This window comes from Cariama cristata, unplaced genomic scaffold (assembly GCF_000690535.1).
Source record: "Cariama cristata isolate BGI_N322 unplaced genomic scaffold, ASM69053v1 scaffold4750, whole genome shotgun sequence".
Classification (NCBI taxonomy): Eukaryota; Metazoa; Chordata; class Aves; order Cariamiformes; family Cariamidae; genus Cariama; species Cariama cristata.
The window spans coordinates 1-13627 of NW_009595123.1; the positions used below are offsets into that span (position 1 = coordinate 1).

General features: G+C 49.2%; 2 protein-coding genes and 1 gene segment (V, D, J or C); 1 reads left to right on the forward strand and 2 right to left on the reverse strand.

Moving 5' to 3' along the window:
- Window positions 1–255: 255 nt before the first annotated feature.
- Window positions 256–610, reverse strand: LOC104157039 (feather keratin Cos1-1/Cos1-3/Cos2-1-like). Its single transcript, XM_009700705.1, has one exon. The coding sequence runs from the start codon at window positions 559–561 to the stop codon at window positions 256–258; it is 306 nt and encodes a 101-aa protein (XP_009699007.1). The 5' UTR covers window positions 562–610.
- Window positions 611–4105: 3495 nt separating this feature from the next.
- Window positions 4106–5310, forward strand: LOC104162067. The segment is given in 2 exon segments: window positions 4106–4151; window positions 4928–5310. Coding segments are annotated over 2 exon segments (429 nt in total).
- Window positions 5311–7749: 2439 nt separating this feature from the next.
- LOC104155405 (olfactory receptor 6F1) lies at window positions 7750–8670 on the reverse strand. Its single transcript, XM_009700727.1, has one exon. It carries the CDS (start codon window positions 8668–8670, stop codon window positions 7750–7752), a length of 921 nt encoding a protein of 306 aa, XP_009699029.1.
- Window positions 8671–13627: the final 4957 nt, after the last annotated feature.

Here is a 13627-nt window from a genome sequence, read left to right on the forward strand (position 1 = left end):
AGTCCAGGTAGACCACATCTACAACCTTTATGATGTTGGTCTGCCTGCCCTACAAACAGAGAGAAGCCATATGGTCCCCACCAGGCTGGTCTTTGGAAGACTTTGCAGCCCAGGGGAACCAAAGCAAAAAATGAAAAGGGAGAGACAGGTAAGTTCAGTCAGCTATCCTGAAAACAACATCCAAAAGATCAATCCTCTGTCAAGCACTATGTTTTGAGTTCTGGAAGGGGTCTGCTTGGGACTTTCCCAGCACTTTTAGCAGGGGTGGCACCTTCTGCCATAGTAGTGGATGGAAATGACAGAGAGGTCACAGCATCCAGAGTTGATGGGCACTCCATCACAGCTGAGGATGTTGTCAACAGCAGCAGATGTGGAGGAGCCCATGGTGGTGTTCAGTGGGAAGGAGCTGAGGATGGGGCTGGGCAGGGTCACCATCACAGGAGAGGGCTGGATGACGATGGTGGAGTTCTGGCACTGCCTGACACAGGGCTCATTGCAGCTGTTGGCCAGAGGGGTTCGGCTGCAGGACTGGCATGGCCGGCACTGGTCATAGCAGGACATGTCTTGGGTCTGGAGGTGTACCTGGGAAAGAGGGCAGAGAGGAAGCAGAGCACAAGCATGGGTGAGGAGCAGCATGGTTATCCTGTCACAAAGGAGCCAAGGTCATCAATGAGTGGGAAGCTGCAGACTGTGCCAGGAGCTACATGGTCTTCATTGGCTCATCTGGCCAGGGCCCTACAAAGAGCGACTTGACCCAAGGAAGCTCTCTCTTAGTGCATGAACCAAAATCCACCACAGTTGCATCTCAGCCTCTCTCTAAGCAGACCTTCTCCCCACTTCCCTCTGTCATGACAAGAAGCTCCAAGCCCCAACATATGACAAAGCCAACATCAGCTGAGACGTCCATTGAGTGGAGACTGGAAGAGGAGGAGAAGGGTATTCAGACTCATCTGGTTCCCAAGGAGAAGGAGGCAAGAGAAGTGGATGATACAGCAGGGACTTGGGCTGGCTTTTATATCTGCCCTTCATTGCCACAGGACCAGAGGCACCCTTTGTACAACTAACAATTATCTGACAAACTCCTCTTGAATGCAAACCATCACAGCTAATGATATGGGCTGTGCTTTTGTTTCCAACACTGCTGCCTTTTCATTTCCAGGTTTGGGCCGTGCCCATTCCCCAGTGAAGGCTTCTTCTGAGTGCTGGGATGAAAGACCCCAGGATTTGAAGGGCAGGAATGTAGCAGTGCTGGCAGAAGACTCAGCTCTAGTGCTGGATGGGTCCAGAGCAAACAAGTGAGGTCAGCCTGGGTCACTCTGTTGTGGCGGTTTGAAGTATCATTCTCAGGAAGAAGCTCCAGCAATCCTCAGCTGGGTGCCTAAGGACTCCTGTGTGTGAGGATGTACCCTATCTTTCTCTTTCCTTCCCTCCTCAGCTCGCCCTGATTGTCACTTGTTATTGCCTTCCCAGGTGTGTTCAGTATGCTGCCAGGTTTTGACCTCAGCCTTCTAAACACTGCCCTCAGGACAAAATTCTGGCCGGTTTGGCTGGTCCCCTGTAAGTAGCAGTTTGTGAGTACACAAAGAATGTCATGTTCTTGCCTGGGGCCTTGTCCTTCCCCACAAAGCTCTAGCGCTGCTGTGGTTGTCCTCAGGTGTCCTTGGCAGAGTCCACAGTTGACTGTGTTTCTCTGTGTTCCTGTCTTGTGTGCCCTTGTGTGCAGTTGGGTGCGTGAATGTACATGTGTGCAAAAATTTGTGTGTGATTCCACACAGGTTTGCATGAGCGTGTCTATGTCCTTGTGTGTCCCTCCTCACCCTCCACGCACAGCCCAGCGGAGCCCAAGAGAGCCTGCAGGGAACAAGCACCCACCCGTGGGCCTTTCTGCATAACGATCCAGCTCCTGCCCCAGCAACAAGTGCAGACATTCAGTGCCATCAACTCTGAAAGCAGGCACTGCCTGAAACCTATAGTCAGCTTTCAGAGAGTGTACTTACTGAAAAAATTTAACTGAAGGAAAAAAAAATCTGCTGAAAGAAGAAATGGTCCTGTTTTAGCAAAATCAGGACAGGAATCCTGCCCACCTTGTGCAGATCGTGTCCGAATGGATCTGCTTTCAGTGAAGTGTTGGTGCTTTCTGGGGTGGGGCAAAACCCTCCCTCGTGTCCAAGCCAACACCAAATCTACAGCTCATCAACCTGGTGCTGTGTCAGGCATGGTGTGAGATCTTGGACAAAACACATACTGAATTAAAAGAACACAGAGCCTGATAACACTTTACTCTGAGTGGAAGGACAGAGACACGGTGTGTTGCACAGGGAGAGCCAAAGAGCTGATGACTGCTTTGTTGTTCAGCTCCTAGGACCTTCATCTCCCACACTGAAATCTCAGTCTGACTGCCCAGCAACAGTCCCTGGGAGAAAAAGGACGTTGGATTTGAGGCCACACCCCCCAAACCCTGCTGCTATCACACAGGGGTGCCTAGAAGAGACCCTCTTTCTGATAAGGGCAGTGCACAGTCTATAGAGTTTCCGAGCCTATCTCCCTGCCTGAATGTTTGCCTGCCTGGGCTCGGGTCCATGTTGGAGTGAGTGCAGACAATGCTTTCCCAATTCCCTTTGGTGACCTTGGTGTGATCACTGACAGTGAGTTCTGCCGGAAGAGCTCAGCCAGGGCAGATTTCGCTTTTTGCGGAGCCGCTATTTCTGAGCTGAAGCTCTAGTGTAGCTGAGAGCAAACCTCATTGCTTTCTCATGAGGTGATGGGCACTCTGCACAAGGGAAGGGCAGAGGATATGTGTACCTAGAGTTTAGTAACACCTTTGACAGCCTCTCCTGTACTTTTATGACCAAACTGGAGATGAATGGGTTCATTAAGAGGATGATAAGGTGGGTGGAAAATTGACTGGACTACCAGGCACAAAGAGTTGTGACTATGGAGGAATGGGCTGACCAGAATGTGATGAAGGTCAAAAAAAGCAAGGCAAGGTTTTGAGTCTGGGGGAGGAACAAGCCTATGCAGTCATGCAGGCTGAGGGCTGGTTGTCTAAGAAGTATATACACAGAAATGGATATGGGGATTTGGAAGACATCCAGGTGAACATAAGACCACATTATGCCCTTGCAACAAAGGTGGTCAACTACATCCTGAGCTGAACTAGTCACAGTGTTGCTAGCAGATCCAGGAAAGTGCCCCTGCCCCTCTGGCCCATTTGAGATCACATTTGGAGTACTGCTTCCAGGTTGGGGCTCCCCAGTCCAAGAAGAATATTGACATACTGAAGCAAGCCCAACAAAGACCACCAAGTTGATGAGGGGGCTGTCAAATTGACATGCAAGGAGAGGCTGAGAGAAGTGGGCCTGCCTATCCTGGAGAAGTGATGGCTCAGAGGAGACCTTCTTACTTCCTACAACTACTTGTTCAGAGGAGACAGAGAAGAGTGGCTCTAGCACATGGCACAGCCCCAAGCAGCTGAAGATTGTGAGTAATGTGATGAGGTGAAGGGACATAGAGGGACTGCGTGTACAAGGGAGAGCTGTGTTGCCATGTCCTCCCCCTGCCAGAGTGCGGGAGTGTGTCTGTCCCTGTGTGTGGCTGGTTTCTGCAGCAGATGCTCCTTACAGAGATGTTTCTCTTCAGGTTCCTTCTCTATGGCCAGAAGCAAAGGGAGAGAGTGTACGACACCTGCATCCAGGTACTTCAGTGTGTGCCTCGTCCTCTCTCCATCCAGACAGTTCCAGCACAGGGTGCATTATGAGTGGGTGCAGGCGTGCCTTCTCCATCTCCTGCAGAGCTGGGTGCAGGCCTGTGTGACCGGCCAGGTGGTTGATGTCAGGAGAAGTTCATGAGGGTTGTCTGTCCTCTGATGGACAGCACTCAAACCATGAGTCTGTTATCTCTGTAGAGCACATTTTTGTGGTAGATGTTGGGGGACAGACCCAAAGAGGCCTGCCTGGAGCACCATGGAGAGAGTTTTGCTCCACCCTTGGTGCTGTGGTTTGGAGGCCTCTTTGATCTGGCAGAGGCAGAGGAAGAGGTGAAGTTGCAAGCATCAGGTCCCTTAGGCTGGCAGGTCCCTGGACACCTCATGAAGGAAGCACATGACATGGCCCTGGTTGTCCTGGCACCCCTGGTGGGACTGGCAGACTTTGGTGAGATGTGACTTTCAGGCTGGGGAGAATGAGGCAAGAATTTGTGCAGCTCCTGGTGGAAGCAAGGAGATGTGAGTTCTGACTGCCTGGGGGACCTGGGAGTGTTTCTGTACGGAGAGAGGGGCTGCAGATGGGTATGGCAAATAATCTGGGAGATGTCAGGAGTAATGGGCACCAGAGGAGGAATAAGGCCTCACCTTAAATTTGCAGGTACTGAGAGTTCTTGAATGTGCTGCTAATACATAAGAAGCCTGAAAGAGGAAAGATACTAGGGGATGGAGCCATGTGACATACAGGAGCTTCTCTCCTAGATGCATTGGATACAATGTAGGAATGGTGGTAAACCTCGGGGGACAAACAGAGAAGGCTAACTCGATGCAAGTAGAGCTGAAATGCCATACAAGGACAGAGCAAGGGCAGAGGATGCAGTGTGTCACTAGCAAGAAGATAGCAAGAAGATATGATCAGAGGTGGGAGAGGAACAGCTCCTTTCTCTTGCTGCTGAAGGAGAGAGCAGCAGTTAACATAGCTCAGAGGCAGATCTGGAGAGAGAATCAGTGGACTGCAAGACCAGTGAGTATTGCTGAAAAGCAGGGTGATCAGGGGGGTGAGGAGTAGCAAGATCCTGCAGAAAGAAGTGTGCAGGGACAAACAGCTCAGCCTTTCAGAGTGTAGGAAAAGTGAGATGGAAAGTGGGGACAGTGAGCAAGCTGAGGAAGTGATAGACAGACAGGTACACAGGCAAGCAAAGCTGAAAGCCCTTTCTGGCTTTACAGGTCATGCCCAAAAGGACTCTGTGCTCCAGTTCCCAGCAGAAATGACCATCCAGGTGAGACACAGCACAACTCTGCACTGCAATTTCTCCACCAGCGATCTTGATCCCTACATCTACTGGTACCAGCAGCGCCAGACCCAGTCCCCTCAGATGCTGCTGTGGGTGAACAAGTACAAAGCTCGTGTGGATTCAGGGAGGTTCTCCTCCAAGCTGTCTGCAGAGAACTCCCAGGTGCTTCTGCATGTGCGGGATGCGGAGCTCCAGGACAGCGCTGCCTATTTCTGTGCACTGAGCCCACACGGGTGCCCACAGCTTGCAGCACTGCACGGAAACGTGGAGGGTGCTCTGAGGAGCGGTTTCCTCCCCACCACTGCTTGCATGTAGCTCTGAGCTCAGCCTGCCCAGCAGTGGCACCTGGGGGCTGTGGTGAGTCTGGGTTTCTGCCTCCCCAGCCTGTGCTGCTGTGAAGCACATGCCAGCATGACTTTTACAGCTGCATCCAGATCCAGGGTCTTTGGTGAAGAAAGGAGTCCAAGAAACCTGACTTGGACATTGCACCATAAACAAGCCAAGTCAGGCTTGTAAATGCCCTCTGCTTAAAAGAGCTGGTCCACTGGAGTGAGCACTCAAGCCAAGTAACCTGTCAGCTTGTCTTCTTTTTCCCTCTCCCTTTGCTTCTACTGATGGCCACAGCTGGAGAATCAGTCTTGTCGTAGGAGGCACAACTGCTCTTATGATTTTGCCATATGGCCATAGTAGCCCAAGAAGGGAAGAGCCCTTCCTTGCCCTGCATCTGCACATCAGCAAGTGAAAAAGACCCATCAGCCAGAGGTTGGACAAGATTCTCTCTTCAAACCCTTCCTGCATACATCCACTGCCAGAGAGTGGTCCCACTCTTTTTCATCTCTCCTCTTCTCAGGGAAATCACCAGTGCTTGGCTGGGAGGAACCCCTATGTCCCTGAGTCCGTGCTGGTTCCCTGTCCAACAGCTGGTAATCACATCTCAGTGATCTTGTTTCCTCCCATAGGCAACAGAAATGGTTCTGTGAACGTATTCTCAGGCAATCGCACTCCAGCTCTGCTCAGCTGGAGGGTGCTGACTTTCCAGCTGGATCTCACCCTATCAACTGGAATCTGTTGCTCATGAAGCACCATCCACTTCCCCTGAGAAACCCGACGGTACTTGGTTGTTGTCCCACCCAACTGCTGTTCCAGGATGGCCTGCCTCTTCAAGTGACATGGGTCTGCTCTGCCAGCCCTGTTGGAGCCTTTGCATGCCCCTGTTTATCTCAGAGGGCTCTAGACAGTGTTGATGGGGAATCGATGGCAGCCCTCAGTGTCCTGCACTCCACTGTGTCTCGGGTCCCTTGGACATTTCAGGTCCTGCTTTTGTTTGCCCTCCAGGGCTGCAGAGGGCTTCAACTCTCCACAGACGCAATTCTCCCCCGAAAACAACATAATCCCTAAGCAGGACTGACAAGCAGTGATGGCTACCCAAGGACAGATCCAGGCTCAGGCTCTTTCTCTGGCCTCAGTGGGCTGTCCCAGGCATTTTCCCAGATGCCACTGAGAAAGACAGCACAGCTGACAAGGGTGGGTATGAGCCTGTCCTTGGGCACTGTTGCCTGGGCCTGGCTGCAGGTCTAAGAGCCAAGTGCCCAAGGACAGATGGACACAGGAGGTTAGTGAATCGCCTCCAGAAGCACCACTACTTCTAGAAGGGAGGAGTAGATGATGTTCATTCAGGACTCAGTCATCTCACTTGGAGAGCTCTACACTGAGGTGAATTCAATCCCACATTGTTCATAAAAGAGTATGTACCATGTTGATGCCTCCTCCTTCTGAAGTGGTCACGTGAACTCTCTTCACTGTCAGTGTGCAGAATGTAGAGTTTTGAGAATGTGATTCATCTATTCTGAAATGAAAATTGTAGGAAGGAGAAACGCAAGTGCCCTTTGGAAGTGCTAATGTGCTCCCAGTGAGTGTAAAGGGGGACTTCCTACCCAGCCAGCCTTTCACAACTCTGCAGTTTGGGGACTTTGCCAATCACTTTAAAGCGTTGTCACAACAAAGCTCAAAATGGGTGGAACAGTGTACTGTTAAAAACTGATGTGGGGTTTTAGATATGGAAATGCCCTGACACACCTAGCATGAAGCACAGCAATTTGCATATTTTTCATAAAAAACAAAAAAGTACATTCAGATGCTTGAAGAGAAGAAAGAAAGGGAATGTAAATTTTGTTCACAGTCTTATGCTAGGAATAATGGCTATAGGTAGACATATCAGACATTGCTCAATTTTATATTGGACCAGAGTGTGATTCAATGAAGCAGCCACAAGAATGGGGCATAGATACATCCAGAAAACATCAGACTAAAGGGAGAAATACATGTCTATTTCCTAAAGCAATAAGCCAGCTGCTAGGACTTCTTTAGGGGATTCAGATGAATCCCTGACAAAACGGAGCACTTAGCAAACTGGAATACAAACCTGTGGGAGGACCACTCCTCCAGCTCTGTTTGAGAATCATTTCTGGATGGGGCTTATAACCCTTTCCATGTGCTGGTCTTTAGAGCATTGTGAGGCACCCTGAATTTAGCCAGGAGTGAACAGAGGGCAGTGGGAGCATTAGAATTGAGGTTTAGCCCAGCCTAATATCGCTATAAGATGACTGAAATGAGCTCACTGGGGAGCTGTTGATTCTCACTGCCTGTGATGCCCAGGTGCCATTACACTTCAATGAGGAACTCCTGCAGGGTAGAAGTTGTGGGAAGGAGGGGATGAATCTGTTTGCTCCCACTGAGGCTCTTTGTAAAGCCACTTTACTTATTCTGGAAAGCCCGCCCAGGAGCTTTCTTCACTTCTTTGTTTCTGAGTGTGTAAATGAAGGGGTTCAACAAAGGAGTTACAACTATGTTAAAGGTATTCACGAGTTTGTTCAGCTGCAGGGAGTTCTGGGCTGATGGCTTGACATACAGGAACATGGTGGAGCCATACCAGACCGTGACAACACTGAGATGGGCAGAGCAAGTGGAAAAGGCCTTTTTCCGGCCATGGGCTGTCTGGATCCTCAGAATGGAAGAGATGATGTATATGTAGGAGACCAGGGTGACCACACAGGAGGCCACCACAACAATTATGGAGACAAGGAATGTTGCCAGCTCCAAAGGCCAAGTGTCACTGCAGGAGAGGGCAAGGCAAGAATCTATATCACAGAGGAAATGATTGATGGCATCTGGCCCACAAAACGTCAGCCTGGATGTCAGAAAGGCCAGTGGTGAGATGGCCAGAAAACCTCCCAGCCAGGAGCTGAGCACCAGCCGAGCAGAGAGGACAGTGTCCATGAGGGAGCTGTATCTCAAGGGGTAGCATATGGCTAAGTAGTGATCATAAGCCATGATAGACAGGAGAAAACACTCAGTGGAGCCTAGGGAGAGAAGAAAGAACAACTGGAGGATGCAGACACTGAAGGAGATGGTCTGGCTAGTCCCCAGCATGACTCCTATGGCTTTGGGAACAACGCCCGTAGTGTACCAAATCTCCAGAAAGGAGAGATTACAGAGGAAAAAGTACATGGGGGTATGGAGGTTGCTGTTCATCCACACAAGGGCTATGACGGATGCATTGCCTGTTACTGTCAGGGAGTACGTCAGTGCAAATACCACCACAAGGGAGACCCGCGAATGCCATGTGCCTGGGAAGCCAAGAAGGATGAATTCTTCCACACTTGTCCCATTTGCCATGTGCCCCCAAGTGTTAAGGTCCATCTGCAAAGACAAGAAAGTTTCTGTGAGAATTTGCATGACTGTGCTGGTCCTTCAGATGTTACTAGTAGTGAAACAAAGCTGTCATTCCTGCAAAAGTAGTCGGTGCAGAGCACAGGGATATAGCATATACTCTAAGTCAGGGAAATTCTGCACAAACATGTTTGGCCAACTGGATCTGACCCTGAAAGTCAGGCATACACCATGAAATTATTCATCAAATCAAGCACAGACATCTCCTTTAGAACATGGTGAATGCAGTCACTTCTGTGAGATGAAAACCGCATTTAGGAAACTATGGACAGCAGGCTGAGCGTCTCCAGCTACATGAAAAGCTGTTGCAGTTAAAAAGGGAATAACATAACCTGCACTCTTCAAGGCAGGAAATACTGAGTTGTGATTTCAGCAAATGAGACTGAGGGATCAGAAAACTGTCATAATAAGTGGCACTGGAAGGATTTTCTTACCTCTTCAGTTGATCACAGGGGTTTCCAACAGATGACAGCAGTACAGGGCAGCAGGTTAGTATGACAGTCATTACCCAAGGACAAGTGGTCCTGTATATTTGCTTTCTTCTAAATCTCAGCACAGGAAGCTTTTGCAAATACCTCCATTACCTCCACTGACATCTGCTTCTCAGCATAGCTACTAGGGGTAGGATTCACCTCTTTGTAATTTTGCCATCTCAGAGTCAGAGGAAGGACTTCTGCTGACCAGGTTGAAAGATCTATGGTGAAATACTTCTATTTCAGTTTCTCAGCTTACCTCCCTTCTTTCTCCATGAACAGAGAAAAGGCACAAGGGAGACATGGTTCATCTTGCCTCATATACATGGCTAAAAGCCCTCTAGAAGTGCCTAGTTGTCTCTGAGGACTAAGTCAGAAGTCTAACGAGCAGTTTAGGTGGCTAAGTTAGACATCTCAACCTGGGCAGAGATAGCCATGCCTCAGTGGTTGAATGCAGAATTCTCTAAGCTGAATCCTCCCAAGGTAGCTCTGCTGAGAAGCCAGCTGAACCAAGGGATTTCATCTATGCCCTCCCAGCAGACAAGGGAGGATTCTTGATCCGTTCTTTAGGAGAGAATTGATCTCATCCTCAAGTGGACATCTAAGACAGATGGAGCTGAACCACCATCTGAAGGACCAGTTTGTCTCCTTTCTTCCTCCTTAGGAATCTACATACCAGAAATCTCATGTGGTTAAAGAGTAGAGAAATCCTCCTTAATCTGGCTCTCCTTAAACCACGGAAGTCTTGCTATATGTCTTGGGGATGCTTCACTCACCAGCTCAGCTGATGCAAACGATCTAAACAGCCTCTCTTCATGAACTATCCTCCAGATGAAGCTGTGGTCCCCTTGGCTGAGAGAGAACATTAGAAAGAGGTTGATTTATTGGAGGAGCTCTGGATGCAGTGATGTCAGAAGTCTGGATGAACAGCTCTTACCTTGCCAATGCACTTCAAGCTGTACATGATTACCTGACATTGTTTCCGCTCCATCCACCTAATAGGTATTCACAGTTTGTGCTCCTGATCTTCTTTCCCCCTCACAGCCACCACTGTACTTCCACAAAGGGGGGCCTTGTGTGCACATACATAGTGTAAACTCTGTGCAGTTTAGCTCCATACAGTGAGAGCATACATCAGAGAGTCACCAGCATCGTTAGCATAAGAACATGCCCACACCCACCTCATTAACACACTGAAGCTCAAACTGGCCACACCAGGGAGGTGATTTTGTTTTTTCCCTCTACGTGCCACAGGGAGTTTGATCTCTGAGGGATCTCATGGGCTTGTCGGAGATGAATAATGCTGCCTCATCAAACAGGACAATTAAAGAACAGCAATGCAATCCTCTAAAGCAACTGTCAGACTCAGTGTTTGCCTCCTGCCTGCAGCTGTGGTATGTGAACCTTGTTAGGAACCCAGTGCTCTCTTGTGTATCCATCTGCTGACATGCAGGAGATGTCTGAAATAGTCATGTCCCAAGAGACTGGAAGTGTCAAGTGTTTGGTGCTGGATACTAACATGGTCTTGAAACCTCCAAGGTGGGAGATAACTGAAGGCAACTATGGACACATGAATACAGAGAGTAAGGTAAGGGATTCACCTACCTCATTTCAGAGCCTCTAACTGCAGTTAAGGCCTAAGTCTTCAATCTTCATTGAAGTGAAGATCTAAGTAAAGATCTAAGCGCAAAGTCAGACAAGAGGTGAGTAGGGCAAAACTGATCTCCTTTGCCTCCAGAGCAGATGTCTCCAGGTGAGCTACTCATCTTTTCTCCATTGATAATCAGTGGAGAGTAATATGCACTGTCAAGCGTCAGTTCAGCCCTTTCAAAAGATACTGTTTCACACAGATCAGGCAATCCATGCCTTACAAGCAATTACTTTTCTTCTGTTGACACTCAAGAAAAACTGGTGTAGTAGTATATGAGAAATTTGTGGTCCATAATGAAACATTGAAGGACAGGATGCAGCTGGTGGGGAGCGACTCAGGGAATACGTGACTACAACCCTGGAACATCTTGCACAGTGTGAAAGCCAAAGAAGAATTAGCAAGGACTGTTTCTGAAACAACATGGCTGATTGCGCTAAGACAAGAACGGCTGGCTAACTGCAGCCTGCAGTCATGTACACCCTCCTGTACAACACGTACACCCCTCTTATACACCCCCTGTACAACACATACACCCCCCTTATACACCCCCATGACCCTCTTTTACACAACCTGTACACCCCCTTATACACCCCCCTGTACACCCCGTTGTACAACATGGCGAACCTCCCTGTACACCCCCCTGTACAACAGTATGGTATGTGGTGAATAGATAAGCTCTAAGGGTGGGCCGTAGCAATCCTTGTGGCACATACTGGCCACACGTGCCAGAACGATTGTGGGTCCCAGCATGGATAAATACCGAGCAGGGGCTCGGGGAGGGCAGATACAACCACGAGGACCACATTGCCTCTACGGGGACACCCGTTATACCTTGTGCCTGCCAGTCCTCCAGCACCCGGGAATGACACCACTGGGGAACTGTAAGCTGAACCTAGCCTTGATATCCATCGTGGGGTCAGTATGTATCTAATCTGCTTGCAATAAATGCTGTAACGCTTTGCTTTTTTTTAAACGAACCCTGCGTGTGTAAGCTTTTACTCCGGAATCCAACGAATACAACTGAACAGCTGGCTTACACAACACACACGCACACACACACGGAGACACACACACACAGAGACAAGTCTTGACCTGTAGGCATCTAGAGTTAGTTGAGAAGACTCACACCCAAAGAGAAGCTGTCTACGCTGTCCAGGGCCACCACACAGGTGTTGGACTTGACAGTTGTCTTCTGCAAGTCCTGTGTAAAAGAGTTCAATGTGTTTGAGGGGAGCCTGATCTGCACTTGGAGTGAGGTGGAGATGCAGCTCATGAGAGTAACGTGCCCAGCTTGAGCCTATTCACTTACCATGAATCCCTCTCCTGGCTATCTGTCTGCCCTAGAGTACCCTGGGTATGGATATGGGGTTTAGCCATAGGATGGAGGTGCTTGTAGCAGCTGGTAGGACAACTGAGGGGGTCACTTCTGATTGCATGATGACGCAAACCCTGCTACACGTGAGCAGGCAGCCAGGCCCTGCTGTGAGCTTATGCTAACTGAGGAGTTCAGAGGCCATTGGTCAATTGCAAGATCAGTGTCTCCACAAAGGTGGTTTGTCCCAGTTACCGTGCATGTCTGCTTTAGGATGGGATAAGTCCTGTGTGTGAGCTGATGTCTCTTCACTGACTGTAGGAAGAGTCTGCAGGGTCTGTTAAGGGGAGTCCAGAGGAGGGCCACAAAAACGATCAGAGGGTTGGAACATGACTCCTATGAAGAAAGGCTGAGAGAGGTGGGGTTGTTCAACCTGGAGAAGAGAAGGCCCTGCAGAGACCTTATTGTTGCCTTTCGGGGGCTTATAAGAAGATGGAGAGAGACTATTTAGCAGGGCCTGGAGTGACAGGACAAGAGGCAACGGTTTTAAACTAAACGAGGGTAGATTTAGATTAAATATAAGGAAGACATTTTTTAGGATGAGGGTGGTGAAACATTGGAACAGGTAGCCCAGAGATATGGATGCGTCATAACTAGAAGTGTTCAAGGACAGGTTGGATGGGGCTCTGACCAAGCTGATCTAGTGACAGATGTCCCTGCCCATGGCAGGTGGGTTGGATTAGGTGGTCTTTCAAGGTCTCTTCCAACCCAAACCATTCTATGATTCTATGAATGATGTTGGTAGCAAAGATGGCTCTGTGAGGTCCTTCCCTCCAGGACAGTGAGTTTGGGCTGAAAAAGCCTCTACATGAGGATGTCTTTGGAATCTGAGTTGGTCCCACAGGGCTGTAAGGACATATCCACTGAAGGGACCTAGATCCATTTCACTCACAACCCCTTCATTACCTATATCTACTAAGAGTGAGATGCAAAGTACTGCACAGAAGTCAAAATAAAATCCCTTTCTCTTGATAGCTCATATGGGCCATGTCCATGGCAGGAGTGAGGTGCAGCAGCACTCAGCAGCTTTGGCTTCCGTCCCCAGAGCACCCTCTTGGAGGTTCCTCCTATTGGTCCTACTGGTCAGGGGTGCAATGTGTTTGACAAGGTGAGGCAAGAGTGTCTTTGCAAACACCTGCTGAAAAAAAAAAAGCTTAAGGTGGGTATGGTGGAGGAGGTCTATCATAGTCTGAAGAGCAGGGATGGTACAAGAGGTAGAAGAGGTATACATGGGGACAGGATGCCAGGGGAAGCTCTCATACTTACCCTGTGGCACAGGTGGTGGTGTAGTTACATGTCCACTACACGTCTCCTGCTCAAGAAGAGAGGGCTGATGATGCCTTTGTCAGACTGTCACCGTTTAAGGCTGGGTCAGTACTTAAAGTGGATGGTAGATGCTCTCTGTTA

Bases quoted from the DNA above. Each gene is read 5' to 3' on its own strand.
- LOC104157039 (XM_009700705.1), bottom strand. From the start codon at position 561: ATGTCCTGCTATGACCAGTGCCGGCCATGCCAGTCCTGCAGCCGAACC.
- LOC104155405 (XM_009700727.1), bottom strand. From the start codon at position 8,670: ATGGCAAATGGGACAAGTGTGGAAGAATTCATCCTTCTTGGCTTCCCA.